The sequence below is a fragment of the Meleagris gallopavo genome, chromosome Z (assembly GCF_905368555.1).
Source record: "Meleagris gallopavo chromosome Z, MGAL_WU_HG_1.1, whole genome shotgun sequence".
In the NCBI taxonomy this organism is placed as follows: Eukaryota; Metazoa; Chordata; class Aves; order Galliformes; family Phasianidae; genus Meleagris; species Meleagris gallopavo.
Genome location: NC_139435.1, coordinates 75,873,336 through 75,896,262, shown reverse-complemented (window position 1 = coordinate 75,896,262; position 22,927 = coordinate 75,873,336). Strand labels below are relative to the sequence as shown.

Below are 22,927 nucleotides of genomic sequence, written 5' to 3'. Positions count from 1 at the left end.
TGGGTGATCTTTACTTTAATATTTTTAAGTCTTATCCCACTTTTGTTTCACAAATGTGCTCTTCCTTGAGCTGCTGGTCTATCCTCTTCTGCTATGGAAAATGCTGCACTTGACAGTGGCTGTCCCGACTACTAATATTGTAGGATTTGTCACTTTAACCAAAAATAACACTTCTGTTCAGGGACATCATATACCTCGTGGAGGAGCAGGTTTGTCATTTCATGAGGACGGAAAGAAAGTGAAGGGTACCAGATTTTGTTAGATCTTGAAGAGGCAGTATTGGTGGTGGGTGGATGGTTTGGCTGGATGATCCTAGTGGTCTTTTCCAACCTCAATGATTATATGATTAGAAGGGTGTGAATGTGAGTCTTCCTTCTGCTTTGTGATTGTGCTGAGTAAAGTTCAGCTTGAAGACACGTGAGATTACTTATGAATTCCATGCTAGCATTGGCTTCCCCTTGCTATTGTTGCTAACTTCAGCATAGTACTTGATACCTGTACTGTCTACAAAGATCCCACGTGGGATCTTTCACGTGAAGTTCAGAAGGTCTCCTTTGATGTTTCTGTGTCCGGTGATTTCCTCCAGAGTTGTCTGTGGACTCCACAGGTGGCTGTTGTCCTCGTGTGCCCTCTGGAAAGGGACCATCTGCAGAGCCTTCTTAGTGCATGTGCAGCGGATGCTCTTGCCTGAAGCTTCCTGGAGTTTGCAGCAATTTGCCATGCTTCTGTGGAGAGCTGTTTTAGTACATCTTCTGCTACGATTGCTACTGTGCAGTTCTTCCTTGCATAAATGCCTTTGGAAGGTGCTTGCTTTTGGTCTTTGAACTCCTTTCTGAAACTCTTGCGCCTTTTTGCCTGCAACTTAAGTGACACAGTACGTGCTGTTGTGATCTCTCTGGTGTCAGGGCTTTGAGGAGGCATGCCAGTCAAGAAGATGGACTTGTTCATGTTCACCAGCAAGACTGAGACACTGGCCAAAAGAAAGACCAAGTCGTGAGGCTGAATATATCAACATTATGACTGAGCTTAATCTCTGCTTTTGGGCCTACGTGATCTGTCTTTGTGAATGTCTTCCTACTGAGTGTTCTGTTTCTCTCAGTGATCACGATAGTTAAGTCACACTAGAAACCACCTGTTGATTTGCCTTGCCGTTGCTAGCCAAGGTGTCTTCCTTGTCAGGACAACAGGAGTTTGCTCTTATGTAGAGAATCAGTTAGAAGTTTGTGGAATACATTCTATTTCATATGTATGAATTATAAGCAAATAAAGTGCTCTTGAGAGCCAAGACAGTAATTTAAAGAAATTTTCTTTTCAATTTTAGGTCTGAGAAGAGACCAACTGTCTCACCACGATTTCAAAAGGAGCTACACGTTCACCTGTCGAGAAGGTCTTCTGTTGATTCAAATGGTAAGTTTCCCCATTAAGAGATGTTTTCTTGTTCACATTGCTGGCATTAGAATGGGTGTATTCCTAAGAAAAGCCTGTCTTGCTACTTGTTTTGAAGGAAGATAGATTTGGGTGAAATACCAAGTTTCATGAGCAAACCCCTCACTTCTATTTCATGGTGCTGGGAAAATAGGCGTGCTTATTTGCCTGCCTTTTTGTTTCTGTCTTCTGGGAAAATCATTGTGTAGTAAATGTCAAAGGCAGTCACACAGTATGAGCAAGTAGCTCCATGCAGTGCCAGGGCATGGATATAATAGTGGAGGGCAAAATTCTGGCTTTTGGGAGTAAACAGCCGCATGAAGGCCAGCACACTACCCTAGCTGTTCAGAACATATCCCTCTGCCTGCCTGAATTTCAGCAGTTGTGTTGTGGATCAGCTTTTCAAATGATGATTGCTTTCTTTGAGACTTGCCTGGTTGATTTGTGAAGCTGCAGGTCTGGTAGCAAGTGCTCTCCTCCGCAAAAGAAGAGGTGCAGGGAATGAGGGAGCAAGAAGGCTGGTGATGTGAGCCTCCAGCTGGACGTAATGACTTCCCTTCTCCCATAGGTGGTGCACGAAGCCAGCCAAAATAGCTGGGCATTCACAGAATCACAGAATTGTAGGGGTTGGAAGGGATGTCCAGCGATCATCGAGTTAAGAGGGTGTGGATTCAGACTTTTACTTAAGACGTATCTTAGAATAAAAAGTGAATCTTTGGTCTATTTTGTATATCTCTCTCTTTGGGTGAATATTCTTAGGTATTTTGTTTTGTCTTTGTCTGTATACTTGAGAAAAGGAACCTGTGTCTGTCTTGGGAGATAGACTTGTTGCTGCTGCTGAGAGGCTGCACTGTTGCCAAAGATTTTGCATCCCCTTTCAGAATCCTTTCTTAAAAAAGGTTTAATACCTGCCTATGAAAAGAACTACAATAATTGAAAATTTTATTTCAGCTGTGTCTGATTGTGTGAGGCTTCTGTGTGTCTTTCCAATGGAAAGTGACTTGGAACAGTAATACAAGAAAGTTGTGTTTTAGAATTGGTGTTACACTGGCAATTCCCATGACTAATTTTTAAGTAGGTAGGTTAAAATTTGTCTCTACTGAGAAGATTGTTTATTTGAAGGCTCTATTTTTGTGTAACAGATAACTTGAGTACATCTGGTGTGGAGACGCATACTGTTGCCTCTGGCCGTTCTGTTCCTAACATCAGTGAGATTCAAAACCGCATTAAGGAGATTTTGAGCAAGTACAGAAATGGTGTTTGGATGTCGAAGATAGCACAGATTTATGAGGATACGTACAGGGAAGAACTTGGTACAGCAGTGCTCCGTCAGCTTGAGCACTGGCCTCATGTGTGCACAGTAAGTACTGAATATCTTTTTCTTTTCTTTTTTTTTTTTTTGGAGGATGCCAACACCGTTCAGATTTGAGTGCTTATTTGCCAAATGTTATTTTTAATATGTAGCAGTTTAAAAAACAAAACAAAACAACGTCTTAGAAACAACACTGAAAAAAATCACTACTAGGCACTGGTATCAGGCTGAGCCCCCACTTACAGCTTATCTCACCACCAGCTTAAGATTCTTCAGTCACTGTGCTTTTGTCTTTTCCTCTGCACTGATGATTCCCTTTATGGTAAAATGCTACTTTGCATCAAGGCTTTCTTTCTTGAAAAGCTTTACATTAACGTGTCAGTCCTACCAGTAAATGCTTCCAACTTCAACATCAAACCAAGACACCCAGAGGATATTAATCTTGTCTGCTTGAGGTGACTTTTCATTCTGTACTGCAGAGTATTTTATATGAAATGCTGAGTAAGGGCTCTTCTGATCCTGAATACTTGCTCTTCAGGAGTAGCAGTATTTACATGCTATTAGAGCACGGCTTCTAACACACAAAATTTGTCATGTCTTATTACAGACATCAGTAACTTACTGTAAACAGCAGTGATTTGTTTTGATGGTTGATAACAGTTCCTGTGTTACTTGTAGAGCAGACTGTTCTGAGTTGCTTAATTCATGCAGCAAATTTTAGTCTTATCTTTTCTAAGATAACATTCCAGACAAAATGTTACTATTCACACAGGATATTCTCTTTGTGTATGCTTTCCATTTGCTTGTTATCTGCTGAGTATATCTCTTCTTTTTTTTCTAGCAAACAGATACATTCTTTTTAATGTAAGTAAGCAGTCATTAAGTCTGTGGGAGTGCTCTAATATAGCAAGCTCAGTACAACAGCAGTCTTAACTCTGAAGTTGCCTTGGCACAGTCTTATTGTAAAAGACAGTTAATGAACCTGTGGAGTCTGCCTCAGTTGTCTTGACTTATGCAAATTATACTCGTGGCCCTGGCATGGAGAAGATTGAACTAGGGACTTCATAGAAGGCTACTGCAAATCTCTCAAAGCTGTGTTATTTGCAGTTTCAAACAAGTCGTCTGCGTAGAGCAACGTAGATTAGATCCTCTGAAAGGACACGGAATGGTATTATTAAAGATGATGCCATTACTAATTTCTGAATTACTTCTGCCTCTTTTGATACTTCACATTGCGAGCATCTGCCTGCTTCGGAACAGGAAAAATCCCTGGTGTATCTCTCAGAACCTTTTTAAAGAGACAACACACATACTCTTATTGAATGTGTACTGATCAGTAGTAGCTTACTTACAAACCATGAAGCATGAACTCTGTCATATGGTTTCATTGTCACCAAACTAAAGATTTGAGGTTTCTGCCCTGGACAGTATCATTTCTTAGTAATTCACATCTCTAAATTTTTCTCTACGAGAAAGTAATTTCATTTGTTTTTTCCTTTTAGAGAAATAATGATTTGTCTCTAGGTTCAGTCAGGAACAGTGGAAGAACTTTGCATCAAGTGAGCTGAAGTCTCTAGAAATCGCTGTACGTTAGAGGCTTTATAATAGCCTTGCTTTCAGTCTTCTCCTTTCAGTCAGGAGGACCAACAACAGAAGATTGAGGTTGACTGTGTTCTCTATTGGCATTTTACTTCCCCTTCTTAGGTCAGTTTGCTTGAGTATCTTGCTTGTAGTATCACATTTTGCACAACTGAACAGAAAAGTACAAAGTATTTGTTTAGTGTCTATCACTTACAGATAATAGCCGAGCTTTAATGAGCAATTAGGCTGCGGCAAAATATGCTGATCATCCTCAAACAGTCTTTGCTGATCAGGCAGACCTCCATCAGGAAGAGAAAGATCTGTTTCAACAATTCTGTTAGTTGAATCTTCAGTGTTGCTGAACTGTCTGCTCCCATGAGTGCAAAACCTTATCTCTGGTGCTGGTCGGGTTCCAAAGGCTGTCTTGTCAGAGATGCATGATTGTAAATAAATAGATAAAAGAAAGGGAAAGTGGACTCATGGGGACTCATGGACTTCATTGTTTTGAAGTAGTTTTCATTACAAGTTAAAAGTTTATCATGGCAAACAGGAAGTAGAATTGTAAAATTGCAGAATGATCTGGGTTGGAAGAGACCTTTAAGATCACCTTGTTCCAACGCCTCTGCTATAGGCAGAGGCACCTCCCACCAGACCAAGTTGCTCACAGCCCCATCCAGCCTGGCTTTGAACATCTCCAGTGTGGGAACATATGCATCTCCTCTGGGCAGCCTGTTCCAGTGTCTCACCACCCTTGCAGTAAAGAATTTCTTCCTAATATCTAGTCTAAATTGACCCTCTTCCAGCTCGAATCAATTTCTCCTTGTCCTGTCACCACCTGCCCTTATTAAAGTCCCTCCCCAGCTTTCCCCTTCAGGTACTGGAAGGCTGCTATCCCTTCTCTTCTCCAGGCTCAAAAGGCCCAGTTCCCTCAGTCGTCCTCATAGTGGAGGTGCTCCAGCCCTCTGATCATCTTTGTGGTCCTCCTCTGGACCTGCTCCAACAGCTCCATGTCCTTCTCTTGTGTTGGGGACCCCAGACATGGACAACTCCAGGTGGGACCTCACAAGAGCAAAGTAGAAGGGCAAAATCACCTTCCTGGAAAGCTAGTCACATCTCTCTTGATGGAACTCAGGATGTGGTTGTCCTTCTGGTCAGCAGGCGCACATTTCCGGCTCGTGTTGAATCTCTCATCAACTGACATACCCAAATCCTTATCAGGGCTGCTTTCAAGCCATTCTCTGCCCACCTTGTATCTGTGCTTGAGATTGCCTCAACCCAGATGCAGGACCTTGTGCCTGTGCTTGCTGAACTGCATGTGGCCTGGGCCCACGTCTTAAGCCTGTCCAGGTCTTTCTGGATGGCATCCCTTCCCTCTGGCATGTCACTGCATCACTCAGCTTGGTGTTGGCTGCAAACTTGCTGAAGGTGCATTTGATCCCACTGTCCATGTCACCTACAAAGATGTTAAATAGCATCAATCCCACCACTGGTTCCTGACAAAAGCTACTCATCACCAGTCTCCACCTAGGCATTGAGCCATTGACTGCAACTCTCTTGAGTGTAGCTGTCCAGCCAATTCCTTATCTAGCAAGTGCTCCATCCATCAAGTCCATTTTTCTCCAATTTGATGACCAGTACATCATGTGGGACAGTGTCAAATGCTTTGCACAAGTCCGGGTAGATGATGTTGGTTGCTCTTCCTTTATCCACTGATGCTGTAACTCCATCAAGTAGATGGCATATTTTGCCAGGTAGGATACTTCATTGGTTTTTGGCTTTTTTTTTGTTTTGTTTTTGTTTTTTTGGAACTATTCTTACTCCTTCAACACTTTGTAAAGGTTGTGACTGTTCACAGAAAGCAAAACTAAAGACTCAGGAAGATGACAGGATAAGCTGGTGAACAGTGCCAGAAACCAGAATAGAACTGCTTTTTTTTCCTAAATCTGTTTCTGGTCAGCATCCTCCCTCTTTGTTAACCTGATCTCACTGCATCTGGCAGATGGTTTTTTTTCTTTATGGTTCAGAATGAATTGTGTCGTGTCAGAGAAGATGAGTATTGCCATAGTAGCCAGCTGTATTCTTTGAGCAGCTTCGCTTGTGTAAGGTTTTCAGTCTTGAAGTATTTTTCACAGCACAGTTCGGTTGTGATGCAAAAATCATTCTAAACAGAATGATGGACTTGAGTTAGTAAAAAAAAAAAAAACCACATCTGATTACATGTAGTACATAGTGTGTGCTTAAGAACTGGAAAGTGCTTTGCAGATGGAGGAGAGGATCTGTTGGTAATGGCTGGTAGTATGTATGTGTGTCTGAAAGCTGGCACAGTTTACACTGACCCTGTGAACTGTCTCCTGAAGATGTGCTCTCACGTTATGATAGTTAACTTTCTCTTGCTCTGCTTATTGAAGAAACCTGCTCTGGGTGACCCTTAGTTGAGCAGGGGCTGGACTAGGTGACCTCCAGATGTCCCAGCCTCGGCTATTCTAGAACTGTGATGAGTTATTTTATCTAAACACTGTGGTGGTTCTGATCAGCATATTTTAGAGCTGTCTTTGAAGACCTGTGTTATAACAAGAATAATGGAACCAGATTTTCCTGTTTGCCACAAAATTGTTTTTTAACTGGCCTCTGCTGTGCATTTCGTTTCCCTGTCTTGCGGAAAAGTAACAGAATATGGCTGCATGTGCCAGCTGTGAGTGGAGTCTTGGGAAAAAAAGTCACTGAAAGATTCATTTCAAGGTGTTTTCTCCATTTCCTTGGTGGAAAGTATCTTCATGCTCTAAGGAGGCTGCTAGTGTGCCTGATTTTTCATCCTCAGTGTGCACAGTAATTAAGCAAGACTCAAGTCACTCTGATTCTTCTGGTGTGTGTGTGTGTGTGTGTGTGTGTGTATGTATATATATATATATATATATATATATGGTGGTTTAGCTGCACGCTTTACAAAGCCTTTGTCCTAGCAACACACAGGTTTTTCTTCATCTCTCTGTATGTGTATATGAAAAAGAACAGGTTTCATTTTTCTTTTCTGTTCTGCTTGTTTTACTCAGTTGCAGTGTCAGTATTTCATTTGGGGACTTCTAAATTTTGTTATATTATTTTGGACTCCAGATTTTCATTTTTGAAAGCTCCCTTGGGCCAAGTACAAACGCATTCTTATTCTTTGTAGCATGATTCAAACTCTGTTGCTCTTGATAATGTTCTGGCATCTGTTGATGGTCTCTTGTAATCGCTCTAATTGAGAAGGGGGACCTTATAAGTGTATCTATAAACTCTTCTGGATATAACATTGAGATATTGGTGGTAAAGGGGCTGATTGGAATTTGCTCTCATTAATCTTTTTGCTTGTTATTATGGATATCAAGCACTGCAGCAGCTTTTAGATATGAGTGGAGGAATCTTTTCCTTCTTGAATATCAGCTTCTGTGCAAGAGATCGTTGACTAATGCTGTCCACCTAAACTAAATTGCACTGAATTAAGGTGAAACATCTTATTGAAATAGGGATATTTTCCTGCCCGTAAATATTGTCTCAGTCAGCATCTGTGCTGCCTTCTAAACGTATCTAGGGAACCTCAGAGCTATTGTTGGAGTTAAGAGACTTAAAGGATCTTCTCTTTTTGGTCTGCTGCCAATCTTTACCCTGTAAGGCTTAATGGTCTGTCAGGTATCATTTACCTCTGCGGAACACTAGCTAAGCAGAGCTAGCCAAGAGACACAATGCATAAAGCTTTGTGCTTCCAATTTCATTCAGGATGATCTGCAGTACATTGCAACGCAGCTCTCTTGTACAGGTGGTTGTTTTGGTGGGGGAGGGGCTGCAGGCAGGGCTGCCCTCTATAAGCAGAGCCCCGCACTGCCCTGTGTCAGGGCTGAGCGGCTCCAGAAGGGACCTGCTGCTGCCAGAGCTGGGGTGGGAGAAGTGCTGGGTGTGCTCCGGAGAGCGGGCTGAGGAAACTGCTGCGCAGTGGCAGCTGGGGGAGAGGTGACCGTGCTGGAGTGGTGCCTGGGGAGCTGCAGCCTCTGGGAAGCCTACGTGGGATCAGTGGGGAGGGATGGCATCCGCGTGGAGCAGGGGCGGAGGGTGAGCATGGAGGAGCGGGAGAGACAAAGCTCTGTGGGCAGGTCTCCCTGCGCTGAGTCTGTTTTTTCCTCAACGGCAGTTGGTGAGAAGTCTCCCCGTGCTTATCTTTACGCTTGATCCCTTTTCCATCGTGTTCTCCCCCACTTTCCCTTTGAAGAGGAAGAGTGAGAGTGGTGTGGAGCAGTGTAGCTGCCTGTCATCGTGAAAACACGCCTCAAAGAGCTGATGAGAAAAGCTTTTCCTCAAACTAAGGAAGGGAAAGCAAAGGGGAGAGAATGTAGAGCTAGGCTCTTCTTGGAGATGCACAGTGATAGGACAAGGAGCAGAAATGCTGCAGCTCAGAACGTTCGCAAGAGTGTGGAAAAACTCTTCTCAGAAATGTAAGCCTGATGAAGTTCTGTGCTCCCCACCCTCCAAGACCTCCTCAGCTAAAATGCAGGAGGCTTTGGGTGAGCGGAGCCACCGGCCCCGCTTTGAGCGAGCAGTTGTGCTGTGTGGCCACCAGAGGCCCCTTTCGGTCTAAAGTTCCATTCTTGGTTGCTGCCGGTCTCCTGCCTTTTGCAAGCCGTACTTTGCGCTGTGCCGCTGTTACTTCTCAGCGGTGACGTTGCTCATCTGTAGCTGTGCTCTGTTCTGGAGTAACTCTTCCTGGAGGAAAAAACTTGACTTGTGCACGCATAAAATGCTATGCTTGTTGAGGGATTTTGTAATTGCTAAGGGAGTTTAAAGTGATTCGAAAATACTAATCCACTGCCTGCGGTCCTTTCTAGCCTCATTTCATTTGGTTGTTCTTTTGTTTTCTTTTTTAAAAAAAGGATTTTCAGAATCTCCCCTTAATACAAGATTCCACGTAGAACTTGCTGTATTGCATCTTCAGGCCTTAATCTCTCTTGATTCATATGGGGATGAGTGTCTTTACCATAGCTAGATCAAAGGTTAGACCTAAGATTTAATTTTAAATAGTCTGTACTTATAATCTGAACTTTCTTCTCCTTTGATGTTCATTGGTTGGATAACTAGAACTTTCCAGATTGTGGTATTCTATTCATTTTATTTTTTTCCTCACTGTAAAGCCAACAGTTTTAATAACAATAAAAAAAAGTAGTAGCAGGTAAGCATCTCCTGGAGTTCAGCCTCTAATTTAAACTGGGAATAGCAATTTAACTTGTAGCAGCGTGCCGTAGGCACTGGGGCCTTTGATTGTCCTATTCGCATTTTGAGGTACACCTTTGGATGCTGGGACTATCTCTCTCTCTCCCTCTCTCTCAGAAGATGCCACTTTGGCTTAAAATGCAGTGATGTAAAATTTTTTACATCTATAATTTTTTAAATTTAAAAAAAAAAAAAAATCAGTTTTAAATCCAGAGCAGAGGACAGGCTCCTCAGTATTACTATGTTCTAGAATAAACAAATTAAGTTTAAGATCTCTTGCAGGGCTGATGATCTCATGAAGTTTAGCATGGAGCCAAAAGAAAAGGAAATGTTTAGTTACAGTAAAGTTGCTTTTAGTTAAAGTATTTAGAGAAGAGAAATATTTTGTCAGCTTTCCAAAGCATAAAGGGTTATATGGAGAAAATGAATTCAAATGCAGAATGAGATGTGAAGAATCAACCAGCACAGACTGCTATGAGGAAAGTTCTGTTTGTCTGTGGTGAAAAATTCTTCAGCATGTGAAGAGTTGATGGTCTCTATGGAGATCTTCTGAATTTCATTGAACAAGGACAGGAGCAATTTGATTTGCTTTTGGTGTCACCCCAGCTTTAAGTAGACTTCCAAAATTCTCTTGTGCAATTTTCTTGCATTATTAGAAAATGCAGTGTGTAGGTTCTTCCTGACGTGAGTCGGTTTCACTTCTTTTGTCCTTTCTGTTGTGTCTCTGTACATATTTTGTTATCACTTTTATCATGGTAGATAGCAGAGGTGCTGTGGAACTTGATGCAAGTTCCACAGGTTTGTTGAAGTACTTGGTATAATTCTTGTACGTTCTTACCTTATAGCAGATGCATACTTTTCAGTATATGGATATCTGTGGGACACTACCTGTTACCTCCATCCAATTAAGAGTAATCTCGCATGTCTCCTTGGCTTAGTGAGCCTTCTTGGAAAGGTTCAGGCCTGAAAGTTTGTGGATTCAGCATGGATTCTGAAGCTGAGGATTCATAGATGTGTTTATTTGCCTTCTCATGTCGTCTTCTTGCTGAGATTCTTGCAGGAAGTATTACCACCCTGGTTTTCACTGATAAAGAAGGGTGGAGATGTGCTGCCTTGAGTGCACAAGGCTTCTAAAACATTTGCAGTGTCATGGTTAATTTTTTTTTATGAGTAAAATCTTCTGCCACTTTTGGATATAATTTCTTCTTGTGTAGAGAAGACGACCTGTGTCTTAAGATCTGTGTAACAGCTTGGTTTTGCACTAGTCTGGATGATGCAGTGCACAGAAAGTACGTGAAGTGCTCTTGTACAGTCTTATGGTTTAACACATCAGGCAGCTGAGCGCAGCACAGCCATTTGCTCACCCCTTGCTGTATGGAGCTGAAGGGACAGAACTGGGGGGGAGGAGAGGAAGGAAGAATACTAAGAACACTATTCTTGGGTTTAGATTAGCAGCATGGTTCCCCTTATTTGTCACATTTTCCGATGTATTGGAACTAAATTCTTGTTTCTCTTGATAGAGAGAGAAGTACGCAGTTCTTGTTGTGCAAGCTAGAGCTTCTAAATCACTCTGTTGTGCTCACAGTTGTGTGCTTCCAAGGCAAAACAGCAGAGTGATTTTTGCAAGGCTTATGAAGTTCTGTTGGCGTTGATACCACAATAAAGGCAGATATTAGGCCTGAAGAGTAGCAGATAATCTAGCTGTTTAACTTGTTTATTGTAGGAGTACTTTTGTTTCAGGACAAACATGAAAACACTGATAGCTTTTATCGTCTCATTTTTACACAAATATTCCTTATAAGCCACAGTTGGGTTGTCTTGGTTGAAGCTCTGTAGCTACTGTGAGTTTGTTTCTGCAGTTTTCAAATGGTGTTTTCAAGGTTGTGGCTTAGACTATGTGAGATACTCATTACTGAAACAGAGTGGAGATGTAAAACATCTGGATCTGGAGGGAGGTTGAGGGCATGCTTTAAAGTGCCTTTATCAGATCTAACATGAAACTTATTACGATCCAGAGACTTTCTCCTTAATTTCATAACTCATTTAAAGAAAATGCTTTTCCCTGAACGCAATAGAAGATTGCTTTTACAGTGCTACAGGACAGTATCTGAAATCTACAATAAAATCTTCTTTCCCTTAGTGAGCTGAGATGGAAACTTTGTATGCTTATCTGTGTGGGAGAGATCAGGAAGGGAGGTTAATGTGCAGAACACTTAAATTTGTGGAGTGTGCCGTCGTCATCTGCTCCTTCTTGGGAAAAAAAGAAATCTATGCTTCACAGTCAGGACTTTTTTCCACCTAATTAGATTTCATGTTTCCTCTCTACTATAGCAGTGTATACTTGATATTCCCCCCAAACTGGAGAAGGAAGCATTGCAAGAAATTATTTTGCTGTACTGATTGCCCCAAGCTTAGCTCCTTGCTCACTTCAGAGTCTATATAAAATGCATGTCGTATAAATGTAATTGTCACATGCTCTAGACTTAAAGGTGCAGCTCATTATTGACTCTCCTTTTTGTTTTTCAAGGTGGAGAAAGTATGCACAGGGGATCAGACATACGGAATTCTTTATCCTACTAAGAGAATACCGCCAGCAGTGAAAAGCAATACAGAGCAAGACAAGGCATCTCAGAATGTCACATCTTCAAAAGCAGACCCACTGTTAAAAACAAGCACGGAGGCTGAGCCTGCTTCATGTAGTAGTGACTTCAAGCAAGATGTTGTTAATATCTTGGTGAAATATCCCAGTGGTCTCTGGGCTGATGCACTTCCCAAATTGTACCAAGACACCTACCAACGAAAATTTCCAGAAGGCATTCTGAATAATCTGCAGTTGCTCTCAGATGTATGTGTGGTGGACTTTGTATCTAATGCCCCTCAGAAGGCCATCCTCTATGTGAAAACCCAAAGTTGCACTGATGAGAATCTGAATGTTGCTGAGAAAGTCCAGATCCCTGATGGTGTGAAGGCCGCAGCTGAACAACAGCATGAGGAGTCCAAGGAGCAGTATCCAGAAAGTGTGTCATCTGTTCCTCCTTTGATTATACCGTCAGAAGGACCTGTATCCATCTTGGTGATAGAAGCAAACAACACTAATGAGCTTATCATTAGGCAAGTATTTCTTTTTTTTAGTCCATATAGTGCACAGGTCTGCAGGACTTTGTTATTTATGCATGCTAACAATTAAATCTAAACTTTTTTGTGTGTTGTGTTTAAATGGGCTTTTTTTGAATTCTGGTAAACTGATGGATGTTGTCTTGATGGATTAGCTTGACTGAGAGTCAAGCAGGTAGGACTTGCTATTGGAGGACTTTTTTGAAATAATCTTACTGTAATATGTGGTAGCATTCAGATATTACTCTAACACCTATCAAAGCATTTTTTTACACTTATAACTAACTTGCTTCTAACTAGTTATGAGTTGGGTTTGTTCAGATTATACTGCAGTTTTCTCTTCTGGGGATGGAGCAGCTTCCATCAAACTATTCTGGTTTCTCATTTGGTGGTTACTAGTATAGCCTCCGAGCACGGTGTAAGAAGTGGATGGTAGTTTCTGTGTCAGTATTTAAGGAAATGCTATGATAAGCTTTCCTTACTTCGTTATCAGGATAAAAAACTTTTTTTTTTAATTTTCCTACAACTTAAAAGATTAATTTTTTTTCTGGGGGTTTATTAATTCTGAAACTTATTTCAAATTCAACTTCGTATTAAACAGGTTTATTTGTCACTTCAGAACTTGAATTGCGTAGCTGTCAAGTAATGTAGTACATTGGTAGCTCTGTCTTTTGCCATTAGTTTCTACAGTTTTGGCTTTCACTAGGTGGATCCTAGCAGGACCTTTAGGCATAGCTGAGCTAAGTAGGAGCACTTGTGATTTACTTACAGATCCTCTCGTTAATCATGTACCATCCTTTTCCTCATTGCTGGCTGTAAATAGCACACTAGCCTTAAGGCTGAATTCATCTGTCTTCTCTAGCTGTCATTAATTTACTGGCATACTCAGCACTGAACTTTCTTCATGTCAGTGTAGCTCTCCGAGGAATAGTCATAAAGGCTGATGATTCTGTGAAAATCCCCATACTTGAGACTTAGGATAGAAGTTCTTGTTTGAGAATGTTGCCTTCTTTGTTTCAGCTGCTAGCCTAGTTCCTGTATTGCGCTTTCTCTCTGCTTTTTGTGCGTAGATGAGTGTTCTCCAGATTATTTTTCTGGTTCTGGGGGTCTTCCCCACGGCCTTTTTCAAAGGTTCTGCTTCAGAACACTAAGTCTTGCAGCCTTCCTGTTGTCTCCATTTTCTTTGTCGCAGGTGAGGGAAAGTAACTCAGTTCAGGGTAGGAGATAGGAGTTCTGTCTATCTCAGGAATGAGAAGCGTGATAAATCTCTGGTTGCAGCTGCACCCCGGCTCTGGACAACTGCCTCAATCCCTTCGTTAATGAGCATGGCTGTAGGGGATAAAATGGAATGCTCTGCATCCCATGGGCTGAGCTGTGACACTGAAGAGCTGATGCTGCTTGTGTTAAACATCCTCTGAAGCAACGGTTCCCAGATTTTGTACCGGAGCTTTTGTACAGTATTAAATATTAAAATTTCTTGACTTGCCAGCTTTATGTGGGTGGTGGCTGCTGGCGATCAGCGTCGTCTTGTCCTCATGCAGGATGGAGTGCTGGGAGAGCTGCACACTCTGTGGGCCAGGTCATTTAACTTCAGGACACAGTTCGACTTTAAGAGAAAAGATCTTTTGCTGTGGCAAGAAAAAATCAATACGTTTCTCTCATGGTTTTGAATGGAAAATGTCATAATTAGCTTCACTGTGGAAACATGTACCCCCAGTTCCTTTCACAGTGAAGGACCACCTTTCCTTGGCGTGCTACTCGTCCCAGCCAGACTAAGAGCGATGCTGAATGCAGACTTGTCTGGCCACCTGTATGTAACACTTTTCTGGGAGGTTTTTCCAATATTCTTTTCTAAAAATCATGAAAAATATTTTTTTCAGTTGGCTTTAACAGCCGAAATCCTTGTCAGTGGGATGCTTAGCTGCTACTGGAAAGTAGCAGGGCAGGAGGTTCTGTACGGTATTAAACTTTCTGCTGTAATGCTTCTCCTGTCAGCTAAATATCCTGCTGAAGCCAATGTCAAGAAGTAGACTTTTGAGTATTGTATACCTGCTTATGTTGCCTGTCAAATACAGAAATAAGTTTTCCTTCTGTCTGCTGCATTCTGATCTGTTTCTGGTGTGTTCGGAACATTATTAAGGAGGATTCATGTGGCAGTCTGTGTGAACTGGAGATCAGCAGCCTGATCTTGGAATTGTTCTGATGGCCGAGAGTAAACAGCATGGGGCTGGCAGGGCTCTGTAAAGCTATTTTAGATGCCTTGTGCTTTCACAGACTATAGTGAAAACATGCTTAAGGTAATATTTGCTAGTGTCAGAGTAACTCAGGTGCTCCTACAATTCTTTTGTACTTCATCCTGGATAATCTGCTCTTAAGGTCAAATTCTTCTACGTGATTGTAATCGGTAAGATTTCTTTCTGAAGGTGTGTGTTCGATTCTTTGTTACTGGAGAGCATTTACCACTGAACAATAGTACTCTGTTTTGTCAGCTGGTATTTTCGTACTGCCGTGTTTGGGTACAGATGTGCTTAGAATATGTTTGGATGTATATCCATGATTTATTAATCTATTATTTTAGGGGATCTTAGGTTTTTATTCAGCTTTTTGACATTTCATCCTAACCCTTGTTTGTTGTTTTTTGTTGTTTGGTGCTTTTATACTGAAATGATTGTAGATATGTGGGCAAAGATTATTCTGGCGCTCAGGAACAAATGGAAGATAAAATGAAAGCGTACTATAGTAAGAATTCCACTGCATCACAGATTAATTGTCCAAGCGTTGGGCAACTTGTTGCTGTACACACTGAAGAAGCCTGGCTCCGTGCTGAGATAATTTCTGTGGAGGACAAAAGATTAAAGGCAAGCGATTCTTGTTTTGACATTTGTAGTAGGACATGAAACAGATGTGTTTCTCCCATGTGCAGCCAGTTTTCAAGCATTCTGTGTTACTTACATTCTTTCCTTTCCCAACCTGTAGTACTTCTCTTTTTGATTAAATGAAAAACTAGGGACATTTAGTTTCTTTTAAGCTGTATGATTGTCAAAATTAAATGGTCATCTGCAAGTTAAAATTACCGCCTTTGTTCATGCAGTTTGTGGTAATGTGCTGAGTCCTTCCAGCATGGAGAGATTCTGTCGGAGATGATGGTTTTACAGAAACTTTGAGAAGCTTTTCTGGAAAACACTGAATGTCTAAATAAGGAAGTGAACACGAAATTCGTGGTCTTATATAGCAGTAATACAGTGAAAATTGATGTGCCTGTTCAGTGGATGCACAGAGAACACAGTGGCTTAATATGTTTTCCATAAACTCAATAATATATATTTAAAAGCATAATAATCTTATTTATCTCTTTCTCCACTGTCAGGTGTACTATGTTGACCATGGCTTCAGTGAGATTATTGAAAGCAATAGGACATACAGACTCCACAAACAGTTCTGCTCACTTCCATTTCAAGTTGCAAAGTGTAAACTGGCAGGTAAGAGAAAACCAATGTTGATTCTACAGACTTATGAATTGAAATGCCTGGGAGTTTTGATGCTACTGTGTAGTTACTCTGAATACTAGAATCCATCCAAAATAGCTATAAAGCAGTCTATAAGTAGCTATAAATAAGCTAAGCCTAAGCAGATACAGGTAGGCACAGAAAGAAAAAGAAACCTTTCTATCAGGAGATCCCAGTGTCTCTCTAATGAAGCTTAGTTGTTCCTGCACTTATCTTGGATGTATTACCTTCAGGGTCTGCAAGCCTAAAGAAAACACCCACGTATGTTGTATGAAATAGTGTATAAGCTTAACTCCTCCTACCACAAATGCAAATTAATATGATCTGTGATCTCATTCACTTGTTTTAAAGTGATCCTTCTCCACTCAGCACTGGCAAACTTCCTTGAGCCTGCTGGAAATTACTTAACTTCCTAAGACTAGTGGGCATTTCTAACTTTCTAAGAACACTTTATTTTGTTTTCAATATATGAAATTGACAGGAATGACCTTTAGTCTATGTTTTTTTACTTGGATGCATTTCTTTATTTTGTCTACACATTTGCCTTGATTCTTTGATTCTCTCTGTAGAGGATCTTCTTTTCTCCCTTGAAGACAGCTTTCTGCCCTAAGAAGGGAGACATTCTGTAGAATGCAAGTAAAAGTCCAGTACAAGATTCCATCTGCCTTCTGATTCTTAGAAGGATTCCTCTTTCAAACAGTCCTCGTTATTATATTTCCCTTCAATAAAATGATTCAAAAAAATTGTGGTCTGCCTTACAGGACTGGAGGTATTTTGTGATGATCCTCTCCTACTAAAGGCTGTAGAATTGCAGACATACTGCAAAATATTTGCTGTGGAAATACTGGAGAGGAGTGAAATTCCTCTCTTTGTTCTGTATGACACTTCTGGAGAAGATGATATCAACATCAACGCAACTTGTCTGAAGGCTTTGTATGACAAGTCTTTTGAACTGAACCTACAGGTACTATCTGCCTGCTTCCTATTTAATTCATTAAATCCATTGACCACAAAGATTTTTAATAGACAAAAAAAACAGTACTCACAAATCCAATAACTTTGTGTGTGTGTTTTTTTGTTTTTTTTACTTGTTAAAATCTTAGGTAGATACACTATATACGAATGTCAGAGTAACCAGTATTCTCTCAGATGGAAACCTGTATTGTCAGCTGCCATCTGAAGGCTTGTCTAAGCTTTCTGAAGTCTTGCAGAAAATAGAAGACTATTTACTTCACAAGGTAGGTATGCATTGAGGAGAGATGTCACGTCATGTGGCCTTTTTCCAGTGTATCAGTCCTTTTTTTCTATAAAAGTTCAGGTTTCTGAGGCATTGTTGCCTGTTTAAAAAAGCTGGGATGCAGATGTGAGAGTGTCTGTTGATGCTCTCTTTGAAATTCTCTCTCTCTCTGGCTTTGGTAACTACTACTAAATTCCTTTGAATAGTTAGAGCAGTAACAAAAGTGACTCATAATGAGAAGCTTCCTATAGAAACTGCCTTGGTTTGATTAGGAGAAAAAAAAAATCTGTGGAGGATCTGCCATACTTTTTTTCCTCAAGTTTTACGTACATTATGGTGTTCACGTGTATAAACAGCTCACAGCATACTTTGAAGTGACAGAAGAAGGATTGTTCAAAATAGAACCAAGGTGTGTGCTTTTCAGCTTGACTTCAGAATTTGTTGGCTTTGATCTCATGTCTGCGTGTCTGTACCCTTAGCTTTTAAATGTGAATCCTTTCAAACAGAGCTGATGTATAGGAGGTGTCTTCAAAGTAATGAAGTTGCTTTAAAGCAGACATAGGATAGAAAAATCTGATATCCTACCTGCCCTTTACAGACATGCAGGAAACCTTACTAGACGTGAGGGTTTATGCAAAAGTGAAGAAATCTGAAGGGAATCTAATTTTTTAGCTGAAATCATAAAATGCAGATCCTTGAAAAGTCAGGCACTGCTGGAACCACTTCTTGTAAATCTACCTTTTAGGTATGTTCCCGTTGTGGGGCACGCTCCGTTTTGGAAATACTTCACTATGTTTCAGTTATCAAGAGTCAGTTTAAAGCAAACTGCACCATGCAGGAAGCAGTATAAGGTGTACACTGAAAGTTTTAGCAACACAAAGGCAGGCAACTAGTCAGATTTTCTAAACAAAGTATACAGAGTCTTTCATTGCTGTAAAAGACAGAAGCAATTTTGACTCTACAACTTATCTTGAGAACTTAATGACACTAAGATGTGTGTGATTCTCCAATGGGAGTCTCTTCTTGCTTTTTATAATGTGGCACTTGACTTGTTGTGTTACTTAGGATCATCACAATGAATACCAGCCCCATGAGGCTTTATTTGAGTAAATAGTAAATCTGTTTTGTTAAACATCTTGGCATGTTATATGTATGAAGTTAGGAACTTCCCCAGTTAGTTCCACAACAGTACAGCTTTTCAAAACATTGATATAATGGTTGCTGGTTTTTATATTCTTTGCTTCCAAATGCTTTTTTGCTGGCAATTCATAGAATCATTGTGGTTGGAAAAGACCAAGATCACCAAGTCCAACCATCAACCATCCCCACCACGCCTGCTAAGCCACGTCCATGAGTGCTGCTTCTCCACATTGCCTGAACATCTCCAGGGATAGTAGTTCTACCACTTCCCTGGGCTATATACATCTCAGAATTAAAGCTTTACTGACTGAGGAAGCTGAAAACAACATGACAGGAGATACTTCTGAGACTAGAAAAAAGCTTTATATTTGAGATTAATTGGTTGCTTTCCATAACTGTTTGTTCTGTGAGTGGCTTTTGAAGTGGCTAGTTAAGTGTCACTAATGGTTCTATGCATTTTAACCTTTGGTTTTGAATTTGCAGGAGACATCTGAGTTTAATGTGTCACAACCTTTCTGTGGCAAAATCTGCTTGTTTCATTGCAAAGGAAAATGGACGCGTGTAGAGGTAAGAGGTATTCAGAGAAAGGCAAAAGTTTTCCCACACAGAAAAGACTCTTCTTGCTGCTCCCCTAAATCTATATTCTTACTTCCCTTGAATCTTCTCACAGTATTTCATCTTCCTGTCTTATTTCAGATAACAATAATTCAAAGTAGACGGGCGCTTGGTGTTCGCTTCATGGATACTGGAACAGTTGCATATGTAAAAGTATCAGACCTTAGAGAAATCCCATCGCAGTTCCTGAGAGACGTAATCAAAATCCCTCCCCAGGTATAAAGATGTGTTAAAGCTAACCTACCCTAGATTTCTTGACGGTGTCCTAGCGCTGCTTCTTACAGGCTTATGTAAGGAATTTCTTTGTTACTGGTGTTCAGCACTGGAGTGTATTTCATTGTGCATCTTCTCCCCAAAATAAGTCGTGGTGTAGTCCTGTGTACTGGCAGGATGCTCTGTTAACTTGTGTGAGTTATGATACTGGCTCTGCATGTTTCTGTTTGTCACACCTGAGGTCTGCTCGCAAAGTAATGCATCCTGTTCTATTACCTTGGCCCATTTCTCAGAGGTGAATGTCGGTGGTACAGCAGTTGAGGCTGAACCTTCTCACTGATATCCCATCCATGTTGTTGCCACGTGGCAGATGGCCCCAAAGAGGCAGCCTGGCAGAATGCTGTCTGGTGTGGAAGTGTGGGCGGTGCAGAGTGAAACTGAATTCCTCATGCGGGGAAAAAAAGTGGCACCCGTTGACATTCATCAACACCTGGTGAACGTTTATGGAGACCAAACACTGAACGTGAGCACAGTGAAGCAGTGGTGGTGTCTTTCAGCAGAAGCAGAAGAGGTTACTGTGTGTAACCTCTGCAGGTTGTTACGAGTGCAGCGTGAGGGCTCTTGTTTGTCACTGGTGGTGACCATGTTGAAAAACAGTGTTTTGTAGCTGAGAGTTTAGTCTGTAAAATGGTGATACTGTGCTCTTTGTGTCTGTTGCAGTTTCCATAGAAATAAATAGGAGGCGTTACTTCTGGAGCAACCTACGTATTACTGAATCTATGAGTATTAAGTCACATTCTGTAAATAGAAATTTATGAGCTAGTTTCCATGTTGTTGTATACTTAATTCTTTCCTTAGGCTATAAAATGCTGCTTAGCAGATCTGCCTCCTGACACTGGCATGTGGACTCCTGAGGCTGTGCTGTGGCTGAGAGACAATGTAATGGATTATCCTGAATTCAGCATGCAGGTAAATAGTCAAAATGCCTGCGTGGCCTGAAATCCACAGAGGGAATAACTCTGAAACTTAAGTGTTCATCAGAATTTATCTCTGTTGTGATGTCTAATAGTTTCTGGCCAGCTCTTGGTTACGTTTGCTGTATGAAGACTTGTTCCTGTCACATTTAGAATAAGTATAGCTGGCTCGTTAGAAGACTTTTTCCTCTCAAGAATGTAGCAGCTGATGGCCTTTTTAATTTTCCTGTGCCAGTCCACTTGTATGCAGTTAGGGATCTTATCAACTGATAAGAAACACAGTTTTTGTTTCATCATAAGAAAAGATGTATGCGTTCTGTCAATCTTAAATTCTTTCTATGCCTCTTACAAGAGGATAACATTTTCTTATTGGCCCTGGAAAGCACCTTTGGTTTGTCTGTTTGTTTTTGTAATCCAGTGTGATTTTGTTAGTATTGTATTTATGGGCTTGTGTTATACTTGAGATGATATTTTTCCATTTTTCCGTTTTCCCATTGGCAGTTAGCTGAGAACATCCTTCTGAATGAAATACTTTCCCTATCTAGAAACTAAACAGAGCTAATTTCCTCCTAAAAATCTGAGTCCATATATTGTCATAACTGTTTGAGAACATGTTTTGTTTGCTTCCCTGTACATTTTGGCTTCCTTTAACACGAGCTCATGCAATTAAAACATAACTCACATAGTCTGGGACTGGTGAGTGTTGCAGCTGGCTTCTCTAAATATTCTCTTCAAAGATAGTTTGAGTATGGTAATATTTTTTGCTTGTTTCAATAGTGGAAAAGTGGTGTGTGCTTAAATTTTGGGAAGCTTTTATTCCTGTCTCCCATTTGCTGGCTGTAAGTAGCAGTAACTGGCTTGGGTTAGTAGAGGAAGGCTAGAAAAATTGTCAGAAGAATCTGTAAACAAAAGTTACAGGCTCTCTCAAGTTCCAATTTCAGTGCTTATTATCAGTGATGCTAGCTGCTGTCAGTAATGTCTGTTGCTAAGTAGGACAATATTTTTATGCTAGTGCTTGAAAATTATACGCAATCCAAACATGGAAGCTTTTTTTGTCTTCATTTCATCCCATGCTTAATTTACTAGGTTTCATCTAACAGAAGGACAGGAAGGGATTTCTGAAGGATTTGAGTGTTAATAGCATTACTTAATTGTTTAGACTCTATGGGCAATGGCTAATGTTTTCCAGAAAACTACAATTGTGCACATTCATGTCAAGCAACACTGAGATTGAACCTCTCAGGCAGAACAAAACTCAAGTTTTGTGTCTGCTTTACATTAGCAGCTGTGAGTGGCTGGATATCCATAAATCTTACTAACACATTAGAGAGAACCCTGAAAATACTTCTGTGCATGTAGAAAGCAATGAACCATTTTTTTTCTGTATAAAGATGTTGTCTTCAGGTGTGAATTTAGTAGCTGTTAATTGGAAACTAAACTGTACTTTCTTTTTAAAGGTGGTCAAGCAGGATGGTTCGAAGGGAATTGCACACGTTTACTTGTTTGCTCCGGAGGATTTCCCAAACATGGATCGTAGCATCAATCGTCGGATTATAAACGCAGACTTGTGGAAGCATCAGAAAGATGTTTTCCTGAGCGTCACACCCACAGGGGCCAGCTCCACCAAAGCAACAGGTGATGCAGCTCTACAGTTAAATCAGGGAAGGCTAGAGAAGAGTGATTCTCTGGAGCCTGCAGCGGAGCCCAGAGATGCAGAGCCTGCCACTGATATGCCACCACCCCTACCCTTGTCAGAGGTGGGAGGGTTCATGGATGTCTACGTGTCAGTAGCCTGCCATCCAGGTCACTTCATTGTCCAGCCTTGGAAAGAGATACACAATCTGGAGGTCCTCATGGAGGAAATGATCCTGTACTACAGCATGGCAGAAGAGAGACCAGTGAACATTGGAACAAACAAGTTATATGCAGCTAAAATTGAAAATCGGTAAGTACGTACATAAATTAAAAGCAAAATCTTTGAAGGGAGGCTGTTGTCTGTACCTTTACTTAAATGTTGGTAAGTCAACATGCCTAGCTGTTTTGGAGTTAGTGGCAGGATTACATATTTCTCTTTTAACTCTTGGCCTCACTGCAGTTCCCTTGGGAAATGCCTTATGTCCTGCGTTGTTAATGAGGTGGCAGATGTCTGATGGTAGCTGAGAGATTAGGGCAGCAAATGAGATTGCAGTCACTTCGTGTTTCCAGACAGTGTTTGGAAGGACTTGTATTCAGATAATATCAGATCTGGGAAGCTTGAGATGTGTTGATTAACATCTTGTGGTTACCTGTTACTTTTTTGGCACCTTGACAGCATGTTATACTGTTTATTCTCTTCCTCTTTTTTAGGTGGTACAGAGTGATAATAAAAGGAATTCTTAGAAAAGGCTTTTTGTCAGTGTATGTGCTGGACTACGGTAAACATGAGGTTATCAGCATAGATAAAGTACAGCCACTCCTGGAGAAATTCAGGAAGCTTCCTTTCCAGGCTATAAAAGCTCAGCTTGCAGGTATGTGTTAAGCATCGACTTTTTTTTTTTAAGGGGGCTGAGGGATGGAAGTGTGGTTATGTCTTACA

General features: G+C 40.9%; 1 protein-coding gene and 1 long non-coding RNA gene across 7 annotated transcripts in view; both read left to right on the top strand.

Annotated features, from left to right (window-relative positions):
• The window catches only part of TDRD7 (tudor domain containing 7), a 38,416-nt gene that overhangs the window by 13,028 nt on the left and 2,461 nt on the right, over window positions 1–22,927 (top strand). For all 6 annotated transcript variants that reach the window (XM_085214158.1, XM_010726189.4, XM_085214159.1 and 3 more), the window contains 12 exons: window positions 1,322–1,407; window positions 2,568–2,785; window positions 12,081–12,664; window positions 15,342–15,525; window positions 16,035–16,146; window positions 16,935–17,137; window positions 17,277–17,411; window positions 19,034–19,117; window positions 19,247–19,381; window positions 20,237–20,347; window positions 21,810–22,297; window positions 22,699–22,859. In XM_085214158.1, coding sequence (XP_085070284.1) covers window positions 1,322–1,407; window positions 2,568–2,785; window positions 12,081–12,664; window positions 15,342–15,525; window positions 16,035–16,146; window positions 16,935–17,137; window positions 17,277–17,411; window positions 19,034–19,117; window positions 19,247–19,381; window positions 20,237–20,347; window positions 21,810–22,297; window positions 22,699–22,859 — 2,501 coding nt within the window. The remainder of the gene's footprint in view (window positions 1–1,321; window positions 1,408–2,567; window positions 2,786–12,080; window positions 12,665–15,341; window positions 15,526–16,034; window positions 16,147–16,934; window positions 17,138–17,276; window positions 17,412–19,033; window positions 19,118–19,246; window positions 19,382–20,236; window positions 20,348–21,809; window positions 22,298–22,698; window positions 22,860–22,927) is intronic.
• On the top strand, window positions 6–1,293 carry LOC146542406 (uncharacterized). The gene is made up of 2 exons (XR_014880650.1): window positions 6–803; window positions 906–1,293. It is a non-coding gene; the product is annotated as an uncharacterized LOC146542406 (long non-coding RNA).